The 27,919-nt window shown below is 43.7% G+C and overlaps 1 protein-coding gene across 2 annotated transcripts; it reads left to right on the top strand.

The window, feature by feature from the left end:
• The first annotated feature begins 600 nt into the window (after nt 1-600).
• On the top strand, nt 601-27,849 carry LOC112215876 (immunoglobulin superfamily member 21-like). 2 transcript variants are annotated; one of them, XM_024375325.2, is made up of 10 exons: nt 601-931; nt 4,491-4,603; nt 5,080-5,201; nt 5,387-5,505; nt 5,871-5,986; nt 15,232-15,772; nt 26,402-26,502; nt 26,862-27,054; nt 27,146-27,184; nt 27,297-27,849. In XM_024375325.2, exons 1-10 carry the CDS (start codon nt 877-879, stop codon nt 27,371-27,373), a joined length of 1,476 nt encoding a protein of 491 aa, XP_024231093.1. In that variant the 5' UTR covers nt 601-876; the 3' UTR covers nt 27,374-27,849. The 2 variants fall into 2 exon arrangements, with proteins under 2 accessions (XP_024231093.1, XP_024231092.1); XM_024375324.2 differs by having other exon boundaries at nt 602-931; nt 27,294-27,849.
• The last annotated feature ends 70 nt before the right edge of the window (nt 27,850-27,919 follow it).

The raw sequence follows: 27,919 nt of genomic DNA on the forward strand, positions 1-27,919 counted from the left end.
TACATTAATGGAATGTGTTACCAGTGAACTTAATGTAAAATATAGGTACAGCACACCACTGATATGTATCCCACTTTTGGGAGAAAGGGAATTCTACATATACAATTTGTCATAAATCAACTTGATGGTCAACATACTCTGTGTAATAATGTCCTGTACTTTTATTCTGCGAGAATTGTTTTAAATGTCCTGGTTTCCATTTCAATAAACACACTGTTTATTGAAGGAACTTATTTGAAGATACTTATTGGACAGTTCGTTTTACAGTGTCATGTTATTGGAATAAATAGTTAATGGTCTTCAAGCTCTTCATTTTTGCTAATTTGGGATTTTTGCAAACTCAGTGAATGACTTTGGGGAGGCAGTTGAGGTACAAGCTAAGATACTGTTATCTTGGACACAGTGCGGGCTACATGCTTTTTCCCCCTCATCGTATGTCCCTATTTTATACTGTAGCCAACGTTTTATTTAATTGCATGCAAATAAATAATCTAAACGAATAATGAGCTATTTTGCCTATATATTTCATAGCACTAACATGAGGCAACTGTCTGTGTCCTGATAGGATTTGGCGCGCCTATCTGTTCTTGTGTGCGCGCTCTTATTAAGCGTGTGGCGTGTGTTGAGAGTTCATTCAAATCTGTTCCTTTTTTTAATCCTCTGACTATTCAGGAGTTAATAACGGGAAGAGGACATATTTTTCTCACTGCTCGCTTGATAGAAACAGAAAAGTAGGTCTGCGTTCCGGTGCAGAATGAAGCGTTCCGAAAGGGCACCCGACCCCGTGCCGCAGACACGGTGGATGACACATTATCGGTGATTTTTCGCCTAAAAGTAGATGGAATGTAAACTTGACCTCACACACTAACGGGGAAGATGAGTTGTGCATTTTCTCAATGTCTCATCGTATATATTTTGGATTTAGCAGTTGGTAAGTCTGTTTTTTATACTATAAGGAGCATTTTGTTCTTATTAGCTAAAACGTTTTTATTTTATTTCTAAAGCTCAATGCGGTAGACTATTTCACCTAAATATATATACTCACATACAGTACATATGTAGATACACATACATATATATACTCTGAACAAAAATATAAAACGCAACATGTAATGTGCTGGTGGCATGTTTCATTAACTGAAATAAAAAATCCCAGAAATGTTCCATACACAGAAAAAGCTTTATTTCTCTCAAATGTTGTGCACAAATTTGTTTACATCCCTGTTAGTGAGCATTTCTCCCTTTGTCAAGATAATCCATCCACCTGACAGATGTGGCATATCAAGAAGCTGATTAAACAGCAAGCTCATTACAATTGTGCTGTCGACAATAAAAGGCCACTTTAAATTGGGCAGTTTTGTCACACAACACAATGCCACAGATGTCTTAAGTTGAGGGAGCCTGGTGACTGCAGGAATGTCCACCAGAGCTGTTGCCAGAGAATGTAATGTTAATTTTCTGTATCATAAGCTGCCTCTAACGTTGTTTTAGAGAATTTGGCATTACTTCCAACCAGCCTCACAACCACAGACCACATGTAACCACGCCAGCTTAGGTCTCCACATCCGGTTTCCTATCTGAAGGGGGGTCTGGCGGGGGTGCTGAGGAGTATTTCTTTCTGTAATAAAGCCCCTCTGTTGTCAATTTTTTGTTGTTGATTGGCTGGGCCTGGCTGCCAGGTGGGTGGGCCTATACCCTCCAAAACCCACCCATGGCTGCACCCCTGCCCAGTCATGTGAAATCTTTGAAATTGTTGCATGTTGCATTTATATTTTTGTTCAGTATATATATATATATATATATATATATATATATATATATATATATATATATATATATATATACATACACACACACACACATATGCAGGACAGACACATACTTATGTGATAGGCTATAGCTCTCAACCCTGCAGAATTAACTTTCCAATGATTATAGGGTGTAGATGTTCTTTGATTACATGTTTGAAACTCATTACACAGTAGCCTAGATTGACTGCAAACAGTGTCAAGGCATTGACAGCCATCCAAAAGGATTAGTTGAAGATCTTTGTCTTTGAGGAGATTTGCTTCAGTGTCTGTACATTGAGTGCTCATATTAATACATGTTTGATGTAAACAAACGTTGCCTGCTGCCAGTGAGGCTATGATGTCACAATCCTAGTTACTCAATCTAGATTTTTTGATTGATTATCTGAGGGATAAAGGCTGTTTGTTTGGCTGACCCATTTTACAGGTAATCTGTCCTCTAAAATGATTAAATTCCACTGCCCCAAGGCTCTAGGCCCTAACACAATGCCAGCAACAAAAACACCACTGAGGAAATGTACTATTTCAAGCATCTTTGTGTGTGTGTGTGTGTGTGTGTCTGGGACTGGGTCTTTAGTCTTGCTTGCCAGACGAATGGCACTCCACCTCCAGCGGCTCGTGAGATCAACTTGGTCTGTGAGTGGGAGAGAGAAAGAGAGAGATAGTCATCTCTTTGCTGCCTTTCTGTCTGTTCTTTATTCACCCCTCCCTTCCCATTGCCAGTAGCTGAGTTAATGCTTGTTGGGTTCAACCACATTATGCCTTGAGTGAGCCCATTTTCAGAAGAATCAAGACTCACAACAACGCCAGGCTCTAATTCTCCGATCACCATATAATCGAACACGACCCTGATTTGGATTGTAGATTCTTAGTGGAATGGCCGCTTTAGGAAATGTCGACGGACATCATGAAAACACCTGAGTTAAAAAAATATTTGCCTTCACCTACAGGACTCACGCTTACAGAGTTGAGTGTCAGCTCTCTTTGCTCCAAGGAGCAGCTGTTTATTTTTAATGTTTTTAATGTGAGTATGTAGCACAAGACCCTCCAGCCCTCTCCTCCCATCCATGTAGTATCTGGAGCAGGACAGCAGAGCGATGTGCCGAATGGCTGGGTCTGTAGATGAAAAGCTGGGGGATTAGCGGGAAAAACATGGTGAAAAATAATCCACCATGATGTCAGGGTGTAGAGGCCAAGGTGGGAGGGAGGGGCTGGAATGCTACACTGGCATTATTATATAACACCGTGGCTAAGTTTACACAGGCAGCACCAATTCTGATATTTTTTTCACTAATTAGACTTTTGACCAACCAGATCAGTTTTGAAAAATATCTGATGTGAAAGGACCAATTAGTGGGATTTAAAAAACAAATCTGAATTGGGCTCCCTGTATCAAAGCAGCCTATTTGGTCTTTTGACCAATCACATCAGATCTTTTCACATCAGCTCTTTTTTCAGAGATGATCTGATTGGTCAAAAGACCAATTAGTGAAAAAAAGTATCAGAATTGTGCTGCCTGTCTAAACGCAGCCTACAACGCTCACAATATTTACTTAATGTAAAGCTAGTTGTGATTCTTTCTGCCACAGAATGCGCTTATGAAAGTGCAAATGAAAACATATCATTCATTACAGTGTATATATTCTCAGAGAATGAGGTCGCTACTAGGTTTCTGTGGCCTCAGATGCCTGTGCAGGGTAGAGATAGAGATTAGTGCTTCTAAGCACTATATCCTCTCTTGACTTGTTTAGGAGACAGGTTGGCTTTTAATTCATCATTCTGACCTTTTTACCCCGACAGAGCCACAGCACTTAGCACACACTAAGACCACACCAATGGGAGAAAAAAAGAGTACCATCAACATGCACTAGTGGTGCCACTGGTTTTAACATGCATCCTTTGTCCTGCTCTTGTCCACATTCTGATTGTGCCAACATTTTTAGACAGGTGTAGATGATTAAGAGACACATTATGATCTTATTGTGATTAGATCTTCCTGACCACCTCTGGATATCTTACAAGTGTAGACAGATCTGGACAGTGAAACCATTTAACTCATCATTATCCCACCCTATAAAATCATTGACAGGTGTTACCATTGAATTATGCCAATATGTCTTCAAATAAATCATATTTTGAAAGAATAGCTGTGAAATCATTTGCATACAGGGAGGGACCATGAAATGTGGTCACAATGCAGACACAGTGGACAGATAAGATAAACATTTTAATACCATGTGAAGACACATTTCTGAAAATGTGTGTAAAATCAGCACTGCAATTAATGAATGAACAAGCCAATAATGAATCATTAAAGTAAAGGGTGGAAAAGGGTGCACATTATATTGCTATCCCAACCTGTAATTGCCCTCATGAGACAAAACAGATTATGCTTTGGCCACATAACCTTGATAATGCACTATTAATAATCCATTACAGCTGGCCGGTAAGGTTTGATTCCCAATGTTACAGAGAGAGGGAGCTAAGGTCATTTGAGAAGTATAGTAACAATCTTTGATTTTGCCATCAGGAATCATAAAGTTGTTCTATTCTATGTCTAATGAATGCCTATAGCATGTTTTGCGCTGGTCTATGCTATGGGTTTCATAGAAGGGAGTGGACTACACACTGTGGGGAGAAATGTGTGTAACAGATATTTTACTTGTCGTTTTTGAACCACAGGCTATTTAACGGTCACTCTGGAGTCCCTCCCTCCCATTGTCATTGGGGACACGGTGACACTCAAGTGCAATTTCAGGACAGATGGCAACCTGCGAGAGATTGTGTGGTTTCGGGTGAGTAGGGTTGCCTCGATGTCCCCGAATGAACCGTATGGTTGTTTGCAACAGCACATATCGTGTGTTTACTTACATGAGGCTTTTGACTAGACCGACAATGTTATCTACCGTTTTCCATTGACAATTCAATTAAAAACGCTGACACATGCGTCAAAGCTTTGTTCAGAAGAGACAGAGCATTAGATACAGTACATAGCAAGCTATCTGACTTCTGAAGAGCTACTAGGTTTGATAAGGTTTGTTAAATTATTATTATAAGCTCCTTGTGAAAATTCACTTCAAATTCCCATTAACTCCACACTGTGAAATTCACATCTTGTAACAACTAACTAAACTGATAAAAGAAGAGGCTTCAAAGCTCTCTGGGCTTCATGAATGGGAAAATAATAACTGTGTGCATTGATAGTTTTGTATAGAAAGCTTGTTTATTATTGACATGCCCAGGGTGTGTGATGTATTCTTTCACTTTCTAGGTGACAGAGGGTGGCAGTGCCAAGCAGAAGATCTTCACCTACGATGCCATGTACAACAGCAACTTCTCCCATATGGAGGACTTCCGCAGACGAGAAGACCTGGTCTACCAATCAACTGTCCGGTAAGCTTGACCAATAGTCTGCAGCCTCAAGAAAAAGAGCATTGGTCAGTGTTTTCACTTGCAAGTGTAGGCTTATCTTGCCTTTTTTATTTGATCTTATAAAGGCTTTGAGTGTATGGAAAAGTGCTGTAAAACCCCTATCTTGTAATTGTGTTATCTTCCTGGGTTTGCTGTTGTGTTGCCAGGCTTCCTGAGGTGCAGATGGAAGATGATGGACCATATGAGTGCCATGTGGGGATCTACGACAAGGCCTCTAGAGACAGGGTGGTCTTAGCCTCAGGCACCATTGTGCTCACTGTCATGGGTACAATTCAAGAGAATTTGTGTTATATAGATATGATCATGTGGTATTGGATAGGATTTTGTGGATGGAAGGTTTTGTAGCCTTTCTCCTGCATCCACGATTCTTTTGTTTTAGCCGTTTTCATTACCACCACTAGCAGCATTTTTATCACCTGCCTCCCTCTACTGTTGAGATATAGGAAATGCACATAAGACGACTTTCTGTCATCAAGTACAGACATGAAAAACATGTTTTGGTTTAGCTTTAAAAAAAGTTGCCCTTCGGGAAAAAACTGGGGGGTGGTATCTGAAAATACTAGACAAACTTTGCCTATTTGTGGATGGTTTTTGTCGTTTTAGTCCCAGGCTCCTTCTTTTCCTCCATAGTGCCTCCTAAATCCATCTCTGTAGTGGCAGCAGACTGCCCGGCCCCCTTCAATCGCTACGAGGCCCAGAACTTCACTCTAATCTGCATCGTCATGGGAGGAAAGCCAGCCCCTATGGTGAGTTTGGCCACATGCTAGCTGAGGAACGCTCACCTACATTCTCTTCTTATATCGAGGCGGTGTTGAGTTTTGATAACTGGTACCGCGATTTGCTAGCAACAACATTGAGCCACCATCAGTCAATTCTTGTAAAAATGTAAATTCTGAAAACAGTTACCTGTACCTATTGTAATGAAACAGCTGGGAGCACCTTCTAGCCCGAAGCCCAGCGCGCTCTCGACTGTGCCACAAAAACATGCTCAAGTGGCAGAGTCGATATGCGCTCTTATAAATCCAGGGTCGTTACACTATGTTTGTCCCTTACAAAATGTCTAGCCAAGGAACAATTTTAGGGTTCTCACACAAAGTTTATAAATGTAGCCTGCAGTTGCTAAACTCAATAAATATATATAGCCATACAGTGTAGCTATTTCGAATAAGTTGAATAAATCAAGTCATTTAAATAATTTTATGATTTCCAACGAACAAGTTAGCTACTATAGTTATCGAAAAGTTTCAGCTAGCAGCATGGAGTCAGGACATAACCAAACTGTCGCTGAGATAATGGATGCTGCGACTTTCAAGGAGAAAAAGGCATTGCTAAAACTCATTCTTATGGTTGTAGTGTAGAAAAGGGGGGTGAATGTGATTCATACACGAATACAACAAACAAGGAGCAACTTCCAAAGAGGCAGAGAAGTGAACCATCAATGAGCCAGCTACAGGACATTATCGTCTGCATCCTCACGGCTAACATCAAATAGAATGCAGATGACATCATGGACTTTGTGAAAAAGAACACTGTCATCATCGTTAACCTGAAGAAAGCGATTGATTACCATGCTGAGGAAGTAAATACTCTAAAGCAGCAGTACGCAACACTGAAAACAGGTTGCAAAGCAGGAGAAGAAATTCGCAGAAATAAAGTCAAAGGTTAACGAGACTGACCGGTACAGTCAGAGATGGAATCTTCAAATTTATGGAATCGCAAAAAGAGAACATCAAAGCAAAGGTGAAGGACATTTGCAGACCAACAGTCCCGGAGGCCGAGCGGAAGGTTGTTGCAGCTTTGCAACTTGCGTTTTCAGTGTTGTGTAACTGCTGCTTCAGAGTATTTACTTCCCCAGATGGCGCCGGAGAATAAGGCAGACGTTTTACGTGCCCCCGGCAAATTGTGTTTTTTTGTTAGTTTGTTTGCGTTGTTTGTAACATTTCTTAAAACTGATTTTGTTCAGAATGTTGCCGCTACCGTCTCTTATGACCGAAAATAACTCTAGACATCAGGACTGCGATTACTCACCAAGGACATTTTTTTCCTTTCATGACTCTGACGAGCCCGACGCAAAGGATATACTGCTTCCTCTGGAACAGGCCCCGATTCCTGTGATCTGCGTGAAGAGAAGGTGGAGAAAGAGAGATCAAAGGTCGGGCTGTCTTCTGACAATTCGTAGGTGATCGAATAAAACCCCACTTCCCTCCATTATGCTAGCAAACGTGCAATCTTTGGAGAATAAAATTGATGAGTTACTCAGAAGATTAAACTACCAACGGGATATTAAACCAAATAACATCTTATGCTTCACCGGAGTCATGGCTGAACGACAACAATATCAAAATACAGCTGGATGGTTATACAATGTACCGGCAGGATAGAACAGCGGCGTCTGGTAAGACAAGGGGCGACAGTCTATGTACTTATGTAAACAACAGCTGGTGCATGATATCTAAGGAGGTCTAGAGCTATTGCTCGCCTGGGGTAGAGTATCTCATGATAAGCTGTAGACCACACTACCTACCAAGAGAGTTTTTCTGTATTCTTCATAGCTGTTTAAATACCACCACAGTCAGAGGCTGGCACTAAGACAACGTTGAATGAGCTGTATTCCGCCATAAGCAAACAAGAAAACACTCACCCAGATGCAGCACTCCTAGTAGCCGGGGACTTTCTTGCAGGGAAACTTAATTCTGTTTTACCAAATTTCTATCAACATGTTAAATGTGCAACCAGAGGAAAAATAACTCTGGCCCACCTATACTCCGCACACAGAGACGCATACAAGCCCTCCCTAGCATTCCATTTGGCAAATCTGACCATTATTCTATCTGCCTGACTCCTGCTTACAAAAATTAAAGCAGGAAGCACCAGTGACCCGATCAATAAAAAGTGGTCAGAAGCAGATGCTGAGCTACAGGACTGTTTTGCTAGCACAGACTAGAATATGTTCCGGGATTCCTCCGATGGCATTGAGAAGTACGCAACATCAGTCATTGGCTTCATCAACAAGTGTATCAATGACGTTGTCCCCACAGTGACTGTAGGTACATACCCCAACCAGAAGCCATTGATTACAGGCAGCATCCGCACTGAGCTAAAGGCTAGAGCTGCCGCTTTCAAGGAGCGGGACTCTAACCCGGAAGCTTATAAGGAATCCCGCTATGCCCTCCAACGAACCATCAAACAGGCAAAGCGTCAATACAGGATTAAGATCAAGTCGTACTACACCGGCTCTGACGCTCGTTGGATGTGGCAGAGTTTGCAAACCATTACCCAGTACAAAAGGAAGCACAGCCGAGAGCTGCCCAGTGACACGAGCCTACCAAGCGAGCTAAACTACTTATATGCTCACTTCGCGACAAATAACACTGAAACATGAATGAGAATACCAGCTGTTCCAGAAGACTGTGTGATCACCCTCTCCGCAGCCAATGTGAGTAAGACCTTTAAAACTTCTTATGGCTGGGGAGTAGTATTGAGTAGCTTGGATGAATAAGGTGCCTAAAGTAAATGGCCTGCTCCTCAGTCTCAGTTGCTAGAAAACACTCTAAAGTTTCTAAAACTGTTTGAATGATGTCTGTGAGTATAACAGAACTCATAAGGCAGGCAAAACCCTGAGTTGAAATCAAAACAGGAAATGAAAAATCTGAGCTTTGTATGTATTCACCAGAGTCCCCAATGAAATCCCCTTGAGATATTAATGATGTTGCACCGCCGAGGGGTTCCACTAGATGTCAACCATCAATAGAAATTATAATGAGACTTCTATGGTGTTGTGGGAGTGAATGATAGCAGAATCAGTCAGGTGTCTGGTAGTCAGCCATTTTCTGATCATGCTTATTCCTCATGGTAGTCACTTGCGTTCCATTGTTCACGAAGGAGTACTCCGGTTGGAACTTTATTGAAGCTATATGTTAAAAACACCCTAATGATTGATTCTGTACTTAGTTTGAAATGTTTCTTCGACCGGTAATATAACTTTTTGAAGTTTTTGTCTGATATAACGCTGACCAGTATGAGCGTTTGGATATGTATACCAAACACGCTAACAAAAGAATGTATTTGGACATAAATAACGGACATTTTCAAACAAAACAAACATTGTGGACCTGTGGATTCCTGGAGTGCTTTCTGATGTAGATCATCAAAGGTAAGGGAATATTTATCATGTAATTTCTTGTTTATGTTGACGTCAACATGGCAGCTATTGCGACAAATGTTTCTGGGCGCCATCTCAGATTATTGCATGGCTGGCTTATTCCGTAAAGTTTTTTTGAAATCTGACACAGCGGTTGCATTAAGGAGAGGTATAGCTATAATTCCATGTGTATAACTTGTATTATCATCTACATTTATGACGAGTATTTCTGTTGAATGATGTGGCTATGCAAAATCACTGGATGTTTTTGGAACTAGTGAATGTAACGTGCCAATGTAAACTCATTTTGATAAATATGAACTTTATCAAACAAAACATACATGTATTGTGTAACATGAAGTCCTATTAGTGTCATCTGATGAAGATCATCAAAAGTTAGTGATTAATTTTAACTCTTCTGCTTTTTGAAACTCCTCTCTTTCGCTGAAAAAAATGGCTGTGTTTTTCTGTGGCTATGTGGTGACCTAACATAATCGTTTGTGGTGCTTTTGCTGTAAAGCATATTTGAAATCAGACACTGTGGTGGGATTAACAACGGGAATAGCTTTAAAATGGTATGAGATACATGTATGTTTGAGGAATGTTAAATGTGAGATTTTTGATGTTTTGAAAATGGCACCCTACACTTTGACTGGCTATTGTCAAATCGCTCCCGTAACGGGATTGCAGCCATAAGAAGTTTAAACAGGTCAATATTCACAAGGCCGCGGGGCCAGACGGATTACCAGGACGTGTACTACGAGCATGTGCAAACCAACTGGCAAGTGTCTTCACTGACATTTTCAAACTCTCCCTGTCCGAGTCTGTAATACCAACATGTTTCAAGCAGATCACCATAGTCCCTGTGCCCAAGAACACTAAGGTAACCTGCCTAAATGACTACCGACCCATAGCACTCACGTCTGTAGCCATGAAGTGCTTTGAAAGGCTGGTCATGGCTCACATCAACACCATCATCCCAGAAACTCTAGACCCACTCCAATTTGCATGCTGCCCCAACAGATCCACAGATGATGCAATCTCTATTGCACTCCACACTGCCCTTTCCCACTAAGGACCCTGGGACTAAACGCCTCCCTCTGCAACTGGATCCTGGACTTCCTGATGGGTCTCCCCTAGGTGGTAAGGGTAGGTAACAACACATCTGCCACGCTGATCCTCAACACGGGGGTCCCTCAGGTGTGCGAGCTCAGTCCCCTCCTGTACTCCCTGTTCACTCATGACTGCATGGCCAGGCACGACTCCAACGCCATCATTAAATTTGCAGATGACACAGTGTTAGGCCTGATCACCGACAATGATGAGACAGCATATAGGGAGGAGGTCAGAGACCTGGCCCGTGTGGTGCCAGGACAACAACCTCACCTTCAATGTGATCAAGACAAAGGAGATGATTGTGGACTACAGGAAAATGAGGACCGAGCACTCCCCCATTCTCCTTGACGGGGCTGCAGTGAAGCAGGTTGAGAGCTTAATATTCCTTGGTGTCCACATCACCAACAAACTAACATGGTCCAAGCACACCAAGACAGTCATGAAGAGGGCAGTACAATACCGATTCCCCCTCAGGAGACTGAAAATATTTGTCATGGGTCCTCAGATCACTGCTTGGTATGGCAACTTCTCGGCCTCCGACCGCAAGGCACTACAGAGGGTAGTGCGAACAGCCCAGTACATCACTGGGGCCAAGCTTCCTGCCAGCCAGGACCTCTATACCAGGCGGTGTCAGAGGAAGGCCCTATAATTGTCAAAGACTCCAGCAATCCTAGTCATAGACTGTTCTCTCTGCTACCGCACGGCAAGCGGTACCGGAGCGCCAAGTGTAGGTCCAAGAAGCTTCTAAACAGCTTCTACCCCCAAGCCATAAGACTCCTGAACATCTAGTCAAATGGCTACCCAGACTATTTGCAGTGCTCCACCCACTCTCACCCCATCTTTACACCACTGCTACTCTCTGTTGTCATCTATGCGTAGTGACTTTAATAACTCTACCTACATGTACATACTACCTCAACTAACCTGTACCCCCGCACACTGACTCGGTATCGGTACTCCCCTGTATATAGTCTCACTATTGCTATTTTACTGCTGCTCTTTAATTACTTGTTACTTTTATCTCTTATTCTTATCTGTATTTTTTTGAAACTGCATTGTTCGTTGGGGGCTCGTAAGTAAGCATTTCTACTACACCTGTTGTATTGGGCGCATGTGACCAATACAATTTTATTTGATAAATATTAGAACCGTGCGTGTGTTATGAATACGTTTGGAAGTTACTGGGAACTGATGAAATTTGATAAGGGTTTTGGCTTTTTCAATGGGGAAAGAAATTACTTGTGACGAGAGAGAAAGAATATAACATCAAGGGAATAATGGATTATACATCAACAACAAAAATGATCTAACTAATCAGGAATTACTGGAGCTATCATCACTGCAAATGCAGTTACTGTATCTACAAGGAAAAGGCCCAGGGGGGGTTTGTAAGATCAAGACAAAAATGGATGGAAGAGGGAGAGAAATGCAAAATATTGAATTAATTTTGAAAAATGGCAGGCGAAATGTCTTCCGTATGTAAATGAATGATCAATAATTCTCCCAATGAAAATCCAAAAGAAATCTCTGTTTGTTGCCAAGTTTTATCAGAATATTTATACATCAGCCCAGTCAACTTCCAATATGGATTCTTTCTTAGACAATGTAGCAAACACTGCTCAGAAGATAGATCATGATTTCAGGGATATTTGTGATGAGTTATAAAAATTTGGATAATATTGAATTTTAAAGCCTTAAGGACAATAGATCCCCTGAAAAGTATAGTTTAACAAGCAAGTTCTATAAAACATTCAATGATTGATTGATTGATTTCATTCGTGCTATGTTCCAAGAAAAAGGGGAGTGACCGGCTTCCTTAAAGCACAGTGTAATTAGTTTGATTCCCAAACCTAATAAGTATTAGCCTGTTGAATAATGGAAAGTTATTTGCCAATGTATTTGCTAAGAGGTTGAAACAAGGCTTACATCATATAATTGATGAAGAACAATATGGTTTTATGCATGGCTGACACATTAGAAGTAACCTCAGTTTGATCTTAGATATGATTGACTTATGACCTCATTCTTGATAGTTTTCATATGTTTGTTGATTTTTATAAAGCTTTTGACACTGTAGCATATGAGTTTATGTTCAAAGCAATTTTTTTATTGTGTTTGGTTTAGTGACTTTAAAAAAAATAAGTAGTCCAAACTTTATATAGTAGTTGTACTAGATCTGTGAAATTAGCTCACTGGACATCCCAAAGATTTGATATTGGGCGTGGCATTAGGCAGGGCTGGCCAATTAGTCCATTTGTATTTTTATTGGTTACTCAAATTATGGCTCTTCATATCAAGAAAGGGAGTTTAAGTTTAAATTCCTGCTGAAATACCTATGTCAAGTGGATGATATCACCATATTTTTGAGAGACCGGAATGAGTTTTCTAAAGCAGTTTCCTGTATTGAAGAGTTGTTATTGGTTTCAGACTTGAAAATATATATCAGTTAGTCAGTCTTATTTCCACTCAAAGACTGTGTTTTACAGGAAGTATATGGTATCCCAGTTAAAGATAAGGTAACTTATCTTGGAATTGTTATATGCAATGATGAAAAACAAAGGAGTAATGTAAAGGAGTAATTTAAACTTTAACCCAATTATTGAGGAAACAAGAGAAATTGAAACTCTGGTTACTGAGAGATATTTCATAATATGGTCAGGTTTTATTGTCCAAAGCTGATGGTTATCCAGGTCGGTTTATGTCTCTCTATCACTTGACTTACCCCCTAAAATTGTAAAGGACTTAGATAAGATTCTTTATCATCTTATTTGGAGGAACAAGCCTACGGAAAGATATTCTCAGTTATACCCAAGAACAAGGAGGACTGATTTCAATATTCTAACTACAGTTGAATTCGGACGTTTACATACACTTAGGTTGGAGTCATTAAAACAACTTGTTTTTCTACCACTCCACAGATTTCCAACTAAGTTTTGCCTAGTCGGTTAGGACAAATACTGTGTGCATGACACAAGTCATTTTTCCAACAATTGTTTACAGACAGATTATTTCACTTATTATTCACTGCATCACAATTCCAGTGGGTCAGAAGTTTACATACACTAAGTTGACTGTGCCTTTAAACAGCTTGGAAAATTCCAGAAAATGATGTCATGGCTTTAGAAGCTTCCGATAGGCTTATTGAAATAATTTGAGTCCTATATCGACATAACCTGAAAGGCCGATCAGCAAGGAAGAAGCCACTGCTCCAAAACCGCCATAAAAAAGCCAGACTACGGTTTGCAACTGCACATGGGGACAAAGACCGTATTTTTTGGAGAAATGTCCCCTGGTCTGATGAAACAAAAATATAATTGTTTGGCCATAATGACCATTGTTATGTTTGGAGGAAAAAGGGGGAGGCTTGCAAGCCGAAGAACAACATCCCAACCGTGAAGCACGGGCGTGGCAGCATCATGTTGTGGGGGTGCTTTGCTGCAGGAGGGACTGGTGCACTTCACAAAATAGATGCCATCATTAGGTAGGAAAATTGTGGATATATTGAAGCAACATCTCAAGACATCAGTCAGGAAGTTAAAGCTTGGTTGCAAATCAGCCGGACTAACCGGTGTCTGTATGTAACCTCGCTACTTTTATAGCCTCGCTACTGTATATAGCCTGTCTTTTTACTGTTGTTTTATTTCTTTACCTACCTATTGTTCACCTAATACTTTTTTTTGCACTATTGGTTAGAGCTTGTAAGTAAGCATTTCACTGTAAGGTTGCATTCAGCGCACGTGACAAATAAACTTTGATTTGATTTGAAATGGGTCTTCCAAATGGACAATGATCCCAAGCATACTTCCAAAGTTGTGGCAAAATGGCTTAAGGACAACAAAGTCAAGGTATTGGAGTGGCCATCACAAATCCTGACCTCAATTCTGTAGAAAATATGTGGGCAGAACTGAAAAGGTGTGTGCGAGCAAGGAGGTCTACAAACCTGACTCAGTTACTCCAGCTCTGTCAGGAGGAATGTGCCAAAATTCACCCAACTTATTGTGGGAAGCTTGTGGAAGACTACCTGAAACGTTTGACCCAAGTTAAATAATTTAAAGGCAATGCTACCAAATACTAATTGAGTGTATGTACACTTCTGACCCACTGGGAATGTGATGAAAGAAATAAAAGCTGAAATAAATAATTCTGAAAAACGGAGTTTAAATGTATTTGGCTAAGGTGTATGTAAACTTCCGACTTCAACTGTAGCACTTTCAATATACTTCAAAATTCTATTTATTTTAAGAACCAGAACAGTATTTGGAATGTCTTCCCTAAGTAGTTATCAATAACCATAACCTTACCTAACCATAACCTAAACTCTTACCTTAACCACATAAATGTCAACTTCAATGGGGTAGGGACTTTCCAAGGATACTGGATAGCACAAGTCTATTTGAATCTCAGTTTATGTAGTACGAGCAATGAGGAAAAAGTTGATGGTTGTATTTGCTAAATGTTTTTATTAAAAGTATGAATTTCAGGACCCCGCGAAAGGACTGCAGTTTTAAAGGACGAACATAGGTACAGGTAAGCGTTTTCAGAATTTACATTTTTACAAGAATCAACTGATGGCCTCGATATAAAAGAAGAGTTGAGTTCCTCGGTTACCCACATGCAAACTACTCAAAAGTACTCCCACTAGAATATATTTTGAAGTAAGAACACTCACTGCACTGTTGAAATGATTAGTGTTCTTGGTTGTTACGGGCTCTTACGATGTTGTTCCCCTCTCAGGTGTACTTCAAGCGTGACAGTGAGCTGATCGACGTGTTCCCCTCTATTATGGAGGGTGGTGGTGGCCAGTCCCAGGGAAGGGGCCTGGCAGGTCTACGGGGCTCTAGGCCCCTGATCAGCAGAGATCTGGATGACACCAAGCTGAAGAAGTCCCTCTCCCTGCTGGACCAGGACCAGGGGAAGCCCCCACATCTGGACCATGACACCCCTGGGACCAGAGGGACAGGGAAGACAGGAGGGGCCGGGGAGGGACCAGGGGCCCTGGGAGAGCCTGGCGGTGTGGAGGGGCCTGAGCCCAGCCCCACTACCACGGAGGTGATCCCAGAGACGGTGGTAAGCCGGGAGTTTCCCCGCTGGGTACAGAGCACAGACCCACTCTACTACTTCCAGCACAGGCGGCAGGTCTCCAGCGATGGCACCATGGAGGTCAGAGCCATGCTCACCTGGAGCCTCAACCCCCAACTGGACAACGACGCCCTGTTCAGCTGCGAGGTCAAGCATCCAGCTCTGTCCATGCCCATGCAGGCTGAGGTCACTCTGTGTGGGTACCAGACCAGAGCATGCCCTTCCACCTTCCTCAGATACCAGGCTCCCAAACTGGTTTGACCATGAAAATCAGCTGGATACCAAATACTAATGTCTCCTTGAAAACAGAAACATTATGTACAGTCGTGGCCAAAAGTTGAGAATGACACAAATATTAATTTTCACAAAGTTTGCTGCTTCAGTGTCTTTAGATATTTTTGTCAGATGCTACTATGAAATACTGAAGTATAATTACAAGCATTTCATAAGTGTCAAAGGCTTTTATTGACAATTACATGAAATTGATGAAAAGAGTCCATATTTGCAGTGTTGACCCTTCTTTTTCAAGACCTCTGCAATCCGCCCTGGCATGCTGTCAATTAACTTCTGGGCCGCATCCTGACTGATGGCAGCCCTTTCTTGCATAAACAATGCTTGGAGTTTGTCCGAATTTGTGGGGTTTTGTTTGTCCACCCGCCTCTTGAGGATTGACCACAAGTTCTCAATGGGATTAAGGTCTGGGGAGTTTCCTAGCCATGGACCCAAAATATTGATGTTTTGTTCCCCGAGCCACTTAGTTATCACGCTTGCCTTATGGCAAGGTGCTCCATCATTCTGGAAAAGGCATTGTTCGTCACCAAACTATTCCTGGATGGTTGGGAGAAGTTGCTTTCGGAGGATGTGTTGGTACCATTCTTTATTCATGACTGTGTTCTTAGGCTAAATTGTGAGTGAGCTGAGAAACAACCCCACACATGAATGGCCTCAGGATGCTTTACTGTTGGCATGACACAGGACTGATGGTAGCGCTCACCTTGTCTTCTCCGGACAAGCTTTTTTCCCCAGATGCCCCAAACAATCGGAAAAGGGATTCATCAGAGAAAATGACTTTACCCCAGTCCTCAGCAGTCCAATCCCCGTACCTTTTGCAGAATATCAGTCTGTCCCTGATGTGGCTTCTTTGCTGCCATTCTTGACACCAGGCCATCCTCCAAAAGTCTTTGCCTCACTGTCCGTGCAGATGCACTCACACCTGCCTGCTGCCATTCCTGAGCAAGCTCTGTACTGGTGGTGCCCCGATCCCGCAGCTGAATCAACTTTAGGAGATGGTCCTGGCGCTTGCTGGACTTTCTTGGGCACCCTGAAGCCTTCTTCACAATAATTGAACCGCTCTCCTTGAAGTTCCTGATGATCTGATAAATGGTTGATTTAGGTGCAATCTTACTGGCAGCAATATCCTTGCCTGTGAAGCCCTTTCTGTGCAAAGCAATGATGACGGCACGTGTTTCCTTGCAGGTAACCATGGTTAACAGAGGAAGAACAATGATACCAAGCACCACCCTCCATTTGAAGCTTCCAGTCTGTTATCAAACTCAATCAGCATGAGAGTGATCTCCAGCCTTGTTTTTGTCAACACTCACACCTGTGTTAACGAGACAATCACAGACATGTCAGCTGGTCCTTTTGTGGCAGAGCTGAAATGCAGTGGAAATGTTTTTAGGGGATTCAGTTCATTTGCATGGCAAAGAGAGACTTTGCAATTAATTGCAATTCATCTGATCGCTCTTCATAACATTCTGGAGTATATGCAAATTGCCATCATACAAACTGAGGCAGTAGACTGTGAAAATTAATATTTGTGTCATTCTCAAAACTTTTGGCCAAGACTGTAGACTGACCTTGCACGGAGTTGCATTATTTTACAGAGAACACATAGAGCCCAGAGTTGATTATCCCTTATATACCATGGCTATAATTTAATAAATTTGCAGCTAGAATGTGTTCATTTTCCGGTAGAACTGTGTTCAACATCCACTGAAGTAGCTAGCGTTACACGTTTACTAGACAGCTACAGTAGTTGCCGTGGTAACCAAACAGACTTGAGAGTTTAACAAATCAAACCATCAGTCCTAGCTTGCCATTATTGTTACGGTTTTCTAGTGGTGATGAAGGAGAGTCGGACCAAACTGCAGCGTGTCGATTGCGATCCATATTTATTAAACAAAACGTAAACGCGACTAAACACTAAACACTACAAAACAATAAACGTAATGAAAACCGAAAACAGCCTATCTAGTGCAAACTAACAGAGAGTACAAGTAAGACACTAAGGACAATCACCCACGACAAACTCAAAGAATATGGCTGCCTAAATATGGTTCCCAATCAGAGACAACGATAAGCATCTGCCTCTGATTGAGAACCACTCCAGACAGCCATAGACTTTGCTAGATAACCCACTAAGCTACAATCCCAATACCACCACCAAAACCCCAAGACAAACACACCACAATTACAAAAACCCCATGCCACACCCTGGCCTGACCAAATACATAAAGATAAACACAAAATACTTTGACCAGGGTGTGACAGAACCCCCCTAAGGTGCGGACTCCCGAACGCACAACCTAAACCTGTAGGGGAGGGTCTGGGTGGGCATCTGTCCGCGGTGGCGGCTCTGGTGCTGGACGTGGACCCCACTCCATAATTGTCTTAGTCCACCTCCTTAGTGTCCCTTGAGTGGCGACCCTCGCCGCTAACCTTGGCCTAGGAAACCTAACAACGGGCCCCACTGGACTGAGGTAGCTCGGGACCGAGGGGAAGCTCGGGACCGAGGGGAAGCTCGGGAGTGAGAGGAAGCTCAGGAGTGAGAGGAAGCTCAGGAGTGAGAGGAAGCTCGGGCAGGTTGATGGATCTACCAGATCCTGGCTGGCTGGTGGTTCCGGCAGATCCTGGCTGACTGGCACTTCTGGCGGATCCTGGCTGACTGGTGGATCCTGGCAGACTGGCGGATCCTGGCAGACTGGCGGATCCTGGCAGACTGGCGGATCCTGGCTGAATGGCGCATCTAACTGATCCTGGCAGACTGGCGGATCCTGGCTGACTGGCAGATCCTGGCCGACTGGCAGATCCTGGCCGACTGGCACTTCTGGCGGATCCTGGCTGACTCCTGGCTGACTGGCGGATCCTGGCAGACTGGCGGATCCTGGCAGACTGGCGGATCCTGGCTGAATGGCGGATCTAACTGATCCTGGCAGACTGGCGGATCCTGGCCGACTGGCAGATCCTGGCCGACTGGCAGATCCTGGCTGACTGGCAGATCCAGGTCGACTGGCGGATCCTGGTTGACTGGCAGTTCTGGCAGATCCCGGCTGACTGGCGGATCTGGAAGAGTCTGATTGACTGGCAGATCTGGAAGAGTCTGGTTGACTGGCAGATTTGGAAGAGTCTGGTTGACTGGCAGATCTGGCGGCGCTGGGCAGACTGGCGGCGCTGGGCAGACTGGCGGCGCTGGGCAGACTGGCGGCGCTGGGCAGACTGGCGATGCTGGGCAAACTGGCGGCGCTGGGCAGACTGGCGGTGCTGGGCAGACTGGCGGTGCTGGGCAGACTGGTGGTGCTGGGCAGACTGGTGGCGCTGGGCAGACTGACGACACTAGCTGCTCCATATAGGCTGACAGCTCTGGCGGCTTCTTACAGACTGACCGCTCTGGCGGCTCCGTGCTGACTGGCAGCTCCTTGCAGACTGACAGCTCCTTGCAGACTGACAGCTCCGTGCAGACTGACAGCTCCGTGCAGACTGACAGCTCCTTGCAGACTGACAGCTCCTTGCAGACTGGCGGCTCCTTGCAGACTGGCTGCTCTATGCAGACTGACAGCTCTGGCTGCTTCATGCAGACTGACAGCTCTGGCTGCTCCATGTAGACTGGCTGCTTCATGCAGACTGGCAGCTCGGGCTGCTTCATGTAGACTGGCTGCTTCATGCAGACTGACAGCTCTGGCTGCTTCATGCAGACTGGCAGCTCTGGCTGCGCTGAACAGGCGGGAGACTCCTGCAGCGCTGTGTCGGAGGAAGGCTCTGGCTGCGCTGAACAGGCGGGAGACTCCGGCAGCGCTGTAGAGGAGGAAGGCTCTGGCTGCGCTGAACAGGCGGGAGGCTCCGGCAGCGCAGGAGAGGAGAAAAGCGCTGGCTGCGCTGAACAGGCGAGGCACACTGAAGGCCTGGTGCGTGGTGCTGGAACTGGTGGTACTGGATCGAGGACACGCACAGGAAGCCTGGTGCGGGGAGCTGCTACCGGAGGACTGGAGTGTGAAGGTGGCACAGGACGTGCAAGGCTAGGGATGTGCACAGGAGGCCTGGTGCGTGAGGCTGGCACCAACTTCACCAGCCGACTAACACGCACCTCAGGACGAGTATGGAGCACTAACCCAGGTGCCATCAAATCCCCAACACGTTCCGTCGGGCGAATTCCATGCAAAAAGCACCAACACAGCAACTCCCTCATTTCTCTCTCCTCCAATTTCCCCATTAACTCCTTCACAGTCTCTGGTTCTGGTCTCCTCCTTGGCTCCTCACGATAAACAGGGAGAGTTGGCTCAGGTCTGACTCCTGACTCTGCCACACTCTCCCTGAGCCCCCAAGAAATTTTTGGGGCTGATTCTCAGGCTTCCATCCGCTACGCCGTGCTGCCTCCTCATATCTGCGCCTCTCAGCTTTCGCCGCCTCCAGTTCTTCCTTGGGGCGGCGATATTCTCCAGGCTGAGCCCAGGGTCCTTTACCGTCCAGTTCTTCCTCCCATGTCCATTTCTCCAGGTGGTGCAGCCTCTCCCACTGCAGCTGCTGCTGCTCCTGCTGCTGCTGCCTCTGTTGCCTCTCCTGTGGTTCCTGCCTGTTAACACGCTGCTTGGTCCGTTGGTGGTGGGTGATTCTGTTACGGTTTTCTAGTGGTGATGAAGGAGAGTCGGACCAAACTGCAGCGTGTCGATTGCGATCCATATTTATTAAACAAAACGTAAACACGACTAAACACTAAACACTACAAAACAATAAACGTAATGAAAACCGAAAACAGCCTATCTAGTGCAAACTAACAGAGAGTACAAGTAAGACACTAAGGACAATCACCCACGACAAACTCAAAGAATATGGCTGCCTAAATATGGTTCCCAATCAGAGACAACGATAAGCATCTGCCTCTGATTGAGAACCACTCCAGACAGCCATAGACTTTGCTAGATAACCCACTAAGCTACAATCCCAATACCACCACCAAAACCCCAAGACAAACACACCACAATTACAAAAACCCCATGCCACACCCTGGCCTGACCAAATACATAAAGATAAACACAAAATACTTTGACCAGGGTGTGACAATTATGAAAATCTAATTCAACAATACCAATGTTTTCAATATGACTTTTGCTTTCAAAAGCAGCTCAAACATAGAACATGTAAGAATGAACTATAGCCATTGAATTATATCGTGCAAATATACTGTGCATAATAGGAAAATAATGCACACTCTTGAATGCCCTTCAAACCAATCAGAAATAAATATTCAACAACGCCATGGTATATTTAAGCAATAAGGCCCGAGGGTCTGTATCCAGGCACTCCGCGTTGCGCGTAAGAACAGCCCTTAGCAGTGGTACATTGGCTATATAGCACAAACCCCTGCCCTATTGCTATTATAAACTGGTTACCAACATAATTGAAACAGTAAAAAGTATATATTTGTTTAAATCATACCCGTAGCATACCATGGCTTTCAGTATTCAGGCTCGAACCACCCGGTTTATATTCCAAAATAATACATTTCCAAAATATTAGTTAAAGTCCAAATTCACTATAGGATTACATTATTCCTGAATTCATGGAAAATGTCCATGGTGTCTGAAAACTCTGAATTGAGGGATTATGGCTCCTGAGTGGCGCAATTCGATTCCAGGCTATATCACAACGGCAGTGATTGGGAGTCCCATAGGGCGGCGCACAATTGGCCCAGCGCCTTCCGGGTTAGGGTTTGGCCGGGGTAGGTGTCACGTTCGTCATATAGAGGAGACCAAGGCGCAGCGTGATATGAATACATTCTTCTTTAATAAACCAAGAACACTAAACAAACTAACAAAATAACAAAACGAACGTGACGCTAATTATAACAAGTGCTGACATGCAACTACACAGACAATAACCCACAAAACCAAAATGGGAAATGGCAACCTAAATAGGATCCCCAATCAGAGACAAAGATAAACAGCTGCCTCTGATTGGGAACCAATTCAGGCCACCATAGACCTACAGTTACCTAGACATACCAAAACCCCATAGATGTACAAAAACCCTAGACAAGATTAAAAAAAAAAGCACATACCACCCTCGTCACACCCTGACCTAACCAAAATAATAAAGAAAACAAAGTTAACTAAGGTCAGGGCGTGAAAGTACCCCCCCAAAGGTGCGGACTCCCGGCCGCAAACCTAAACCTGTCTGGGTGTGCATCTAACCTCGGTGGTGGCTCCCCTTCTTTACACTGAGTCCGCTCTTGTAGCACTGACCCGTGGATCATCGTCGAAGGCTCTGGACTGCGGATCCTCGCCAGGCCCCAGGCTGGGGACCCTCGCTGCGTGGATCATTGCTGGATACCCCGGACTGTGGACTGATGCTGGAGACCCCGGAGTGTGGACCGTCACCGGACGCTCCGGTCTTGGTACCGTCGCCGGACGCTCCGGTCTGGGGAGGCGCACTGTAGGCCTGGTGCGTGGGGCCGGCACTGGTGGTACCGGGCTGGGGACACGCACCTCAGTGCGAGGAGCAGGAACAGGGCGTACTGGACCCTGGAGGCACACTGGAGTCCTGGTGTGTGTGGTGCCAGCACTGGTGGTACCGGGCTGGTGACACGCACCTCAGGACGAGTGCGGGGAGGAGGAACAGGACACACCGGGTTGTGAAGGTACACTGGAGACCTGGTGTGTGTATAGCCGGCATCAATTGTTCCGGAACTTTAACACATGTTTCAGGATGAGTACGAGGAACTGACACAGGTGGCATCGGACAGCTAACACGCTCCTCAGGGCGAATGCCGTGCATACTACGCCAAACCAACAGCTCTCTATCTTCACTCTCCTCCAATTTCATCAACAACTCCTCAAATGTCTCATAATCTCCCCTCCGTTCACTCTCCTCCAATCTGTCCAATAACTCCTTGACAATCTCAGACTCACCCCTCAACTTCGCCTACTGCTCCATGTGCCTCCCCCAAAATAATATTCTTGGGATTTCTGTGTCCTACCTCCCCGACGTTGTTGCTCTTACTTCACCGTTCCTCCTGCGCAGTTTCCACCTGCCTCCGTGGTAGGCGATCCTCTCCTCCCACGTCCAGATCCTTTATCGTCCAGTATTTCATCCCAGGTCCATTTTTCCACAAAGCGCTGTTCCTCCCTTTCACGCTGCTTGGTCCTTTTTTGGTGGGTTATTCTGTCACGTTCGTCATATAGAGGAGACCAAGGCGCAGCGTGATAAGAATGCATTCTTCTTTAATAAACAAAGAACACTAAACAAAATAACCAAACGACCGTGAAGCTATTTACAACAAGTGCTGACATGCAACTACACATAGACAATAACCCACAAAACCAAAATGGGAAATGGCAACCTAAATATGATACCCAATCAGAGACAGCGATAAACAGCTGCCTCTGATTAGGAACCAATTCAGGCCACCATAGACCTACATTTACCTAAACATACCAAAACCCCATAGATGTACAAAAACCCTAGACATGACAAAAACACACATACCATCCTTGTCACACCCTGACTTAACCAAAATAATAAAGAAAACAAAGATAACTAGGGTCAGGGCGTGACAGTAGGCCGTCATTGTAAATAAGAATTTGTTCTTAACTGACTTACCTAGATAAATAAAGGTTAAATAAATAAATAAATGATATATATACACACACACACACACAGTGGGGAGAACAAGTATTGATACACTGCCGATTTTGCAGGTTTTCCTACTTACAAAGCATGTAGAGGTCTGTAATTTTTATCATGGGTACACTTCAACTGTGAGAGACGGAATCTAAAACAAAAGTCCAGAAAATCACATTGTATGATTAAGTAATTAATTTGCATTTTATTGTATGATTTTTAAGTAATTGATTTACATTTTATTGCATGACTTAAATATTTGATCACCTACCAACCAGTAAGAATTCCGGCTCTCACAGACCTGTTAGTTTTTCTTAAAGAAGCCCTCCTGTTCTCCACTCATTACCTGTATTAACTACACCTGTTTGAACTCGTTACCTGTAGAAAAGACAACTGTCCACACACTCAATCAAACAGACTCCAACCTCTCCACAATGGCCAAGACCAGAGAGGGTGTAAGGACATCAGGATAAAATTGTAGACCTGCACAAGGCTGGGATGGGCTACAGGACAATAGACAAGCAGCTTGGTGAGAAGGCAACAACTGTTGGCGCAATTATTAGAAAATGGAAGAAGTTCAAGATGACGATCAATCACCCTCGGTCTGGAGCTCCATGCAAGATCTCACCTCGTGGGGCATCAATGATCATGAGGAAGGTGAGGGATCAGCCCAGCTTTTTGGTCTAAAGTACAACCCCAATAACACCATCCCAATAGTGAGGCATGGAGGTGGAAACCTCATTCTTTGGGGGATGCTTTTCTGCAAAGGGGACAGGACGACTACACCGTATTGAGGAGAGGATGGATGGGGCCATGTATCGCGAGATCTTGGCCAACAACCTCCTTCCCTCAGTAAGACCATTGAAGATGGGTCGTGGCTGGGTCTTCCAGCATGACAATGACCCGAAACACACAGCCAGGGCAACTAAGGAGTGGCTCCGTAAGAAGCATCTCAAGGTCCTGGAGTGGCCTAGCCAGTCTCCAGACCTGAACCCAATAGAACATCTTTGGAGGGAGCTGAAAGTCCGTATTGCCCAGCGACAGCCCCGAAACCTGAAGGATCTGGAGAAGGTTTGTATGAAGGAGCGGGCCAAAATCGCTGCTGCAGTGTGTGCAAACCTGGTCAAGAACTAGAGGAAACGTATGATCTCTGTAATTGCAAACAAAGGTTTCTGTACCAAATTGTAAGTTCTGCTTTTCTGATGTTTCAAATACTTATGTCATGCAATAAAATGCAAATTAATTACTAAAAAAATCATACAATATGATTTTCTGGATTTTTGTTTTAGATTCAGTCTCTCACAGTTGAAGTGTACCTATGATACAAATTACAGACCTCTACATGCTTTGTAAGTAGGAAAACCTGCAAAATCGGCAGTGTATCAAATACTTGTTCTCCCCACTGTATGTATGTATGTGTGTGTGTGTGTGTATGTATGCATGTATATATATATATATATACACACACACAACCATACTCCGAGGTAATGCATTCAGTAATGACAGAAAACAATCACTTCCCAGCCCAAAGCATCAGCTAACTACAGGAGTATACAGTACTCCTATGCTTTAGCTCAGGATCCAGCAGCAGCGAGTGACTATTTTGAGGTGGTGACTCACGTAATGAGGATGATCCTTAATGGAGTATTTGTTCAGAGCATCCATTAGTTCTCCTTAGAAACGCATTAGAAATCTCACAGCAGATCAGCTATTTTTTTTACACCGTTACATATGTAATCACATAAGCACACACACACACACACACACCTACCCACACTATGTTCTGTATGCAGTACAGCCACGGGCATCAGTTTATGATGAATTCATGGCAAACCTCATATCAGTAAGTATGAGTGGATTACTAGATATAGTGGAGATTTTTCATCAACAAAAACAGCTATTCCAAGACTGTCATGCTCATATACAAAATGGACTCATAGGCTGAAAGCTTTGTGCACATTATACAGCGAATATATACTGAACAAAAATATGAACGCAACATGTAAAGTGTCACATGTTTCATAAGCTGATAAAATATCCTCAATTTTCCATATGCACATGGAAAAAAACTCTCAAATGTTGTGCACAAATTTGTCTACATCTCTGTTAGTGAGGATTTCTCCTTGGCCAAGATAATTCATCCACCTGAAAGGTGTGGCATATAAAGAAGCTGATTAAACAGCATGATCATTACACAGGTGCACCTTGTGCTGGGGGCCTTGAAAGGCCACTCTAAAATGTGCAGTTTTGTCACACAACATAATGCCACAGAGGTCTCACGTTTTGAGGGTGCTCGCAATTGGCATGCTGACTTCAAGAATGTCCACCAGAGCTGTTGTCAGAGAATTGAATATTAATTTCTCCACCATAAGCCACCTCCAACGTCATTTTAGAGAATTTGGCAGTACGTCCAACCAGCCTCAAAACCCAGGACAGGACATCCGGCTTCTTCACCTACGGAATTGTCCGAGACCAGCCACCCCGACAGCTGATAAAACTGAGGAGTATTTCTGTCTGTAATAAAGCCCTTTTGTGTGGAAAAAGATTTGCTGGGCCTGTCTCCCAAGTAGGTGGGCCTATGTCCTCCCAGGCCCACCCATGGCTGTGCCCTTGCCCAGTCATGAAATCCATAGATTAGGGCCTAATTTATATATTTCCTTATATGAACTGTAACTCATTGAAATTGTTGCATCATGCATTTATATTTTTGTTCAGTATAGATGACTTGTTGCATTTATTTCTTTATAAATAGTTTGTGACAAATAAGGAGAAAATAATAGAAGTAATTTGTTACTGACTGCAACGACTGTAAGTTGCTCCGGATAAGAGCGTCTGCTAAATGACCAAAATGTAAATGTGACAATTTTGTTAAAATATTAAAGATTAGATCAGATAAAACATTGATTGTTTATATTTTATTTCCCTTTAGCTGCTCCCAGGGGCCCCAAACTCTCCATGTCGCCTGGTAAGGCTAAAGTAGGAGACACTGTCCGCATTACAGTTCAGGGCCTCCAGATCTCTTCCACAGGGGTGAGTACATGAGCAGTGCTATTTGCACCAATAAGTGCATTCAACTGTAGTAGGAAAGACCACCACATATCACAATCATTGAAAGCGAATCTTCTTCAAAAATATAACATTTCACCAACAGGTGTCGCTCTATGACTATAGAATACAGCTAACTGGTGAAAGTCATTCAGCGTGTTTGATGGGATCAGTTTGAGTAAGATGAGCTGGCAAGGCACATAATCGATAATCTTGATCACAGAGTAATTATTTGGGATGCAAGGTGATTTGTGCATCAGTGATTATGTGCAGTCCTTCTGTAGTGTAGTCAATCTCATACACACATTATTTACAAAGGATGCTTTTCCCCATGCACTCTTCAGAATATGGTGTTCCCCGAGCCACTGTTCACCTGGACCAGGGTGGGAGGTAATTTGCTGGATGGGAGAGAGGACCATAATGGGAGGGAGCTGGTGCTTGAGAGAGTACCAGCCGAGCTCAACGGCTCCATGTTCCGATGCACTGCCCAGAACCCTCTGGGATCCACTGACACACACACGCGGCTCATCGTGTTTGGTGTGTGTGTTCTCTATGTCAAGGGTTCTTTATGTCAAGTTACCCCCTCTCCTCATCCATATGACTTACTTTATTTTCTCTGTTTTTACAGAAAACCCAAGACTTAAGAAGGGGAGACAACATTTTGTTGGTATGCATAGAGAGAATGGACAAAAGGAAACTCAATTCTTTCAATTCTTTGCAAGGTCAACATAAGTCCTTCTACTAAAGATGAACTAACACTTATTTATTTCTATTAGCAGATGCAGCCTATTGCAATGAGGCACTGGAGCTGACCACCATGCTGTTAATGTTAGCCGTGACATGGGAGATGACGTGAACAGCTAAATGGACCCCTGCCCTTCTCCAGTCTCACTAGTCTCTCGAGTTTCTCCTCTGTTGCTCATTTCCCCATCTGCAGTTCCAGCTACTGGAGCTGAGGCACTGTTCACTTTTCATAAAAGCAGCTTAGGAAAAGAAAAACATTGACAGAAAGAAGATGAGAACTACATACATTCTAACTCTCTAGGCTTTTGTGTTGTCATTCTGCCTGCCTAACTGCTTCTTCCCTTTTGGTTTTTTCAACATCTAATGACCAACTATCACAGTGGTTATGTTTTATAGTAGACCCCAACCTGTGTTAGAGGTAATTTTAACCAAGTTTATGTGGGCTGGCCCACATTAGATGCTTTTTCCCCATCTTCCTGTTATTTGAAGGTCAGAACACATACAATATGACATGTTTTTGACATATCCTGGTCAGCAAGTCCTTGGATAAAATAAATGTTTGGTTGGAAGAAATGTCCTTGAAATGTATTTTTGTTCAGTGTCATAGATAAGGAGCGATATGGTTTTTTTCTCGATTTGCTGAAATGCTTGCAATTCT

Source organism: Oncorhynchus tshawytscha, linkage group LG16 (assembly GCF_018296145.1).
Source record: "Oncorhynchus tshawytscha isolate Ot180627B linkage group LG16, Otsh_v2.0, whole genome shotgun sequence".
In the NCBI taxonomy this organism is placed as follows: domain Eukaryota; kingdom Metazoa; phylum Chordata; class Actinopteri; order Salmoniformes; family Salmonidae; genus Oncorhynchus; species Oncorhynchus tshawytscha.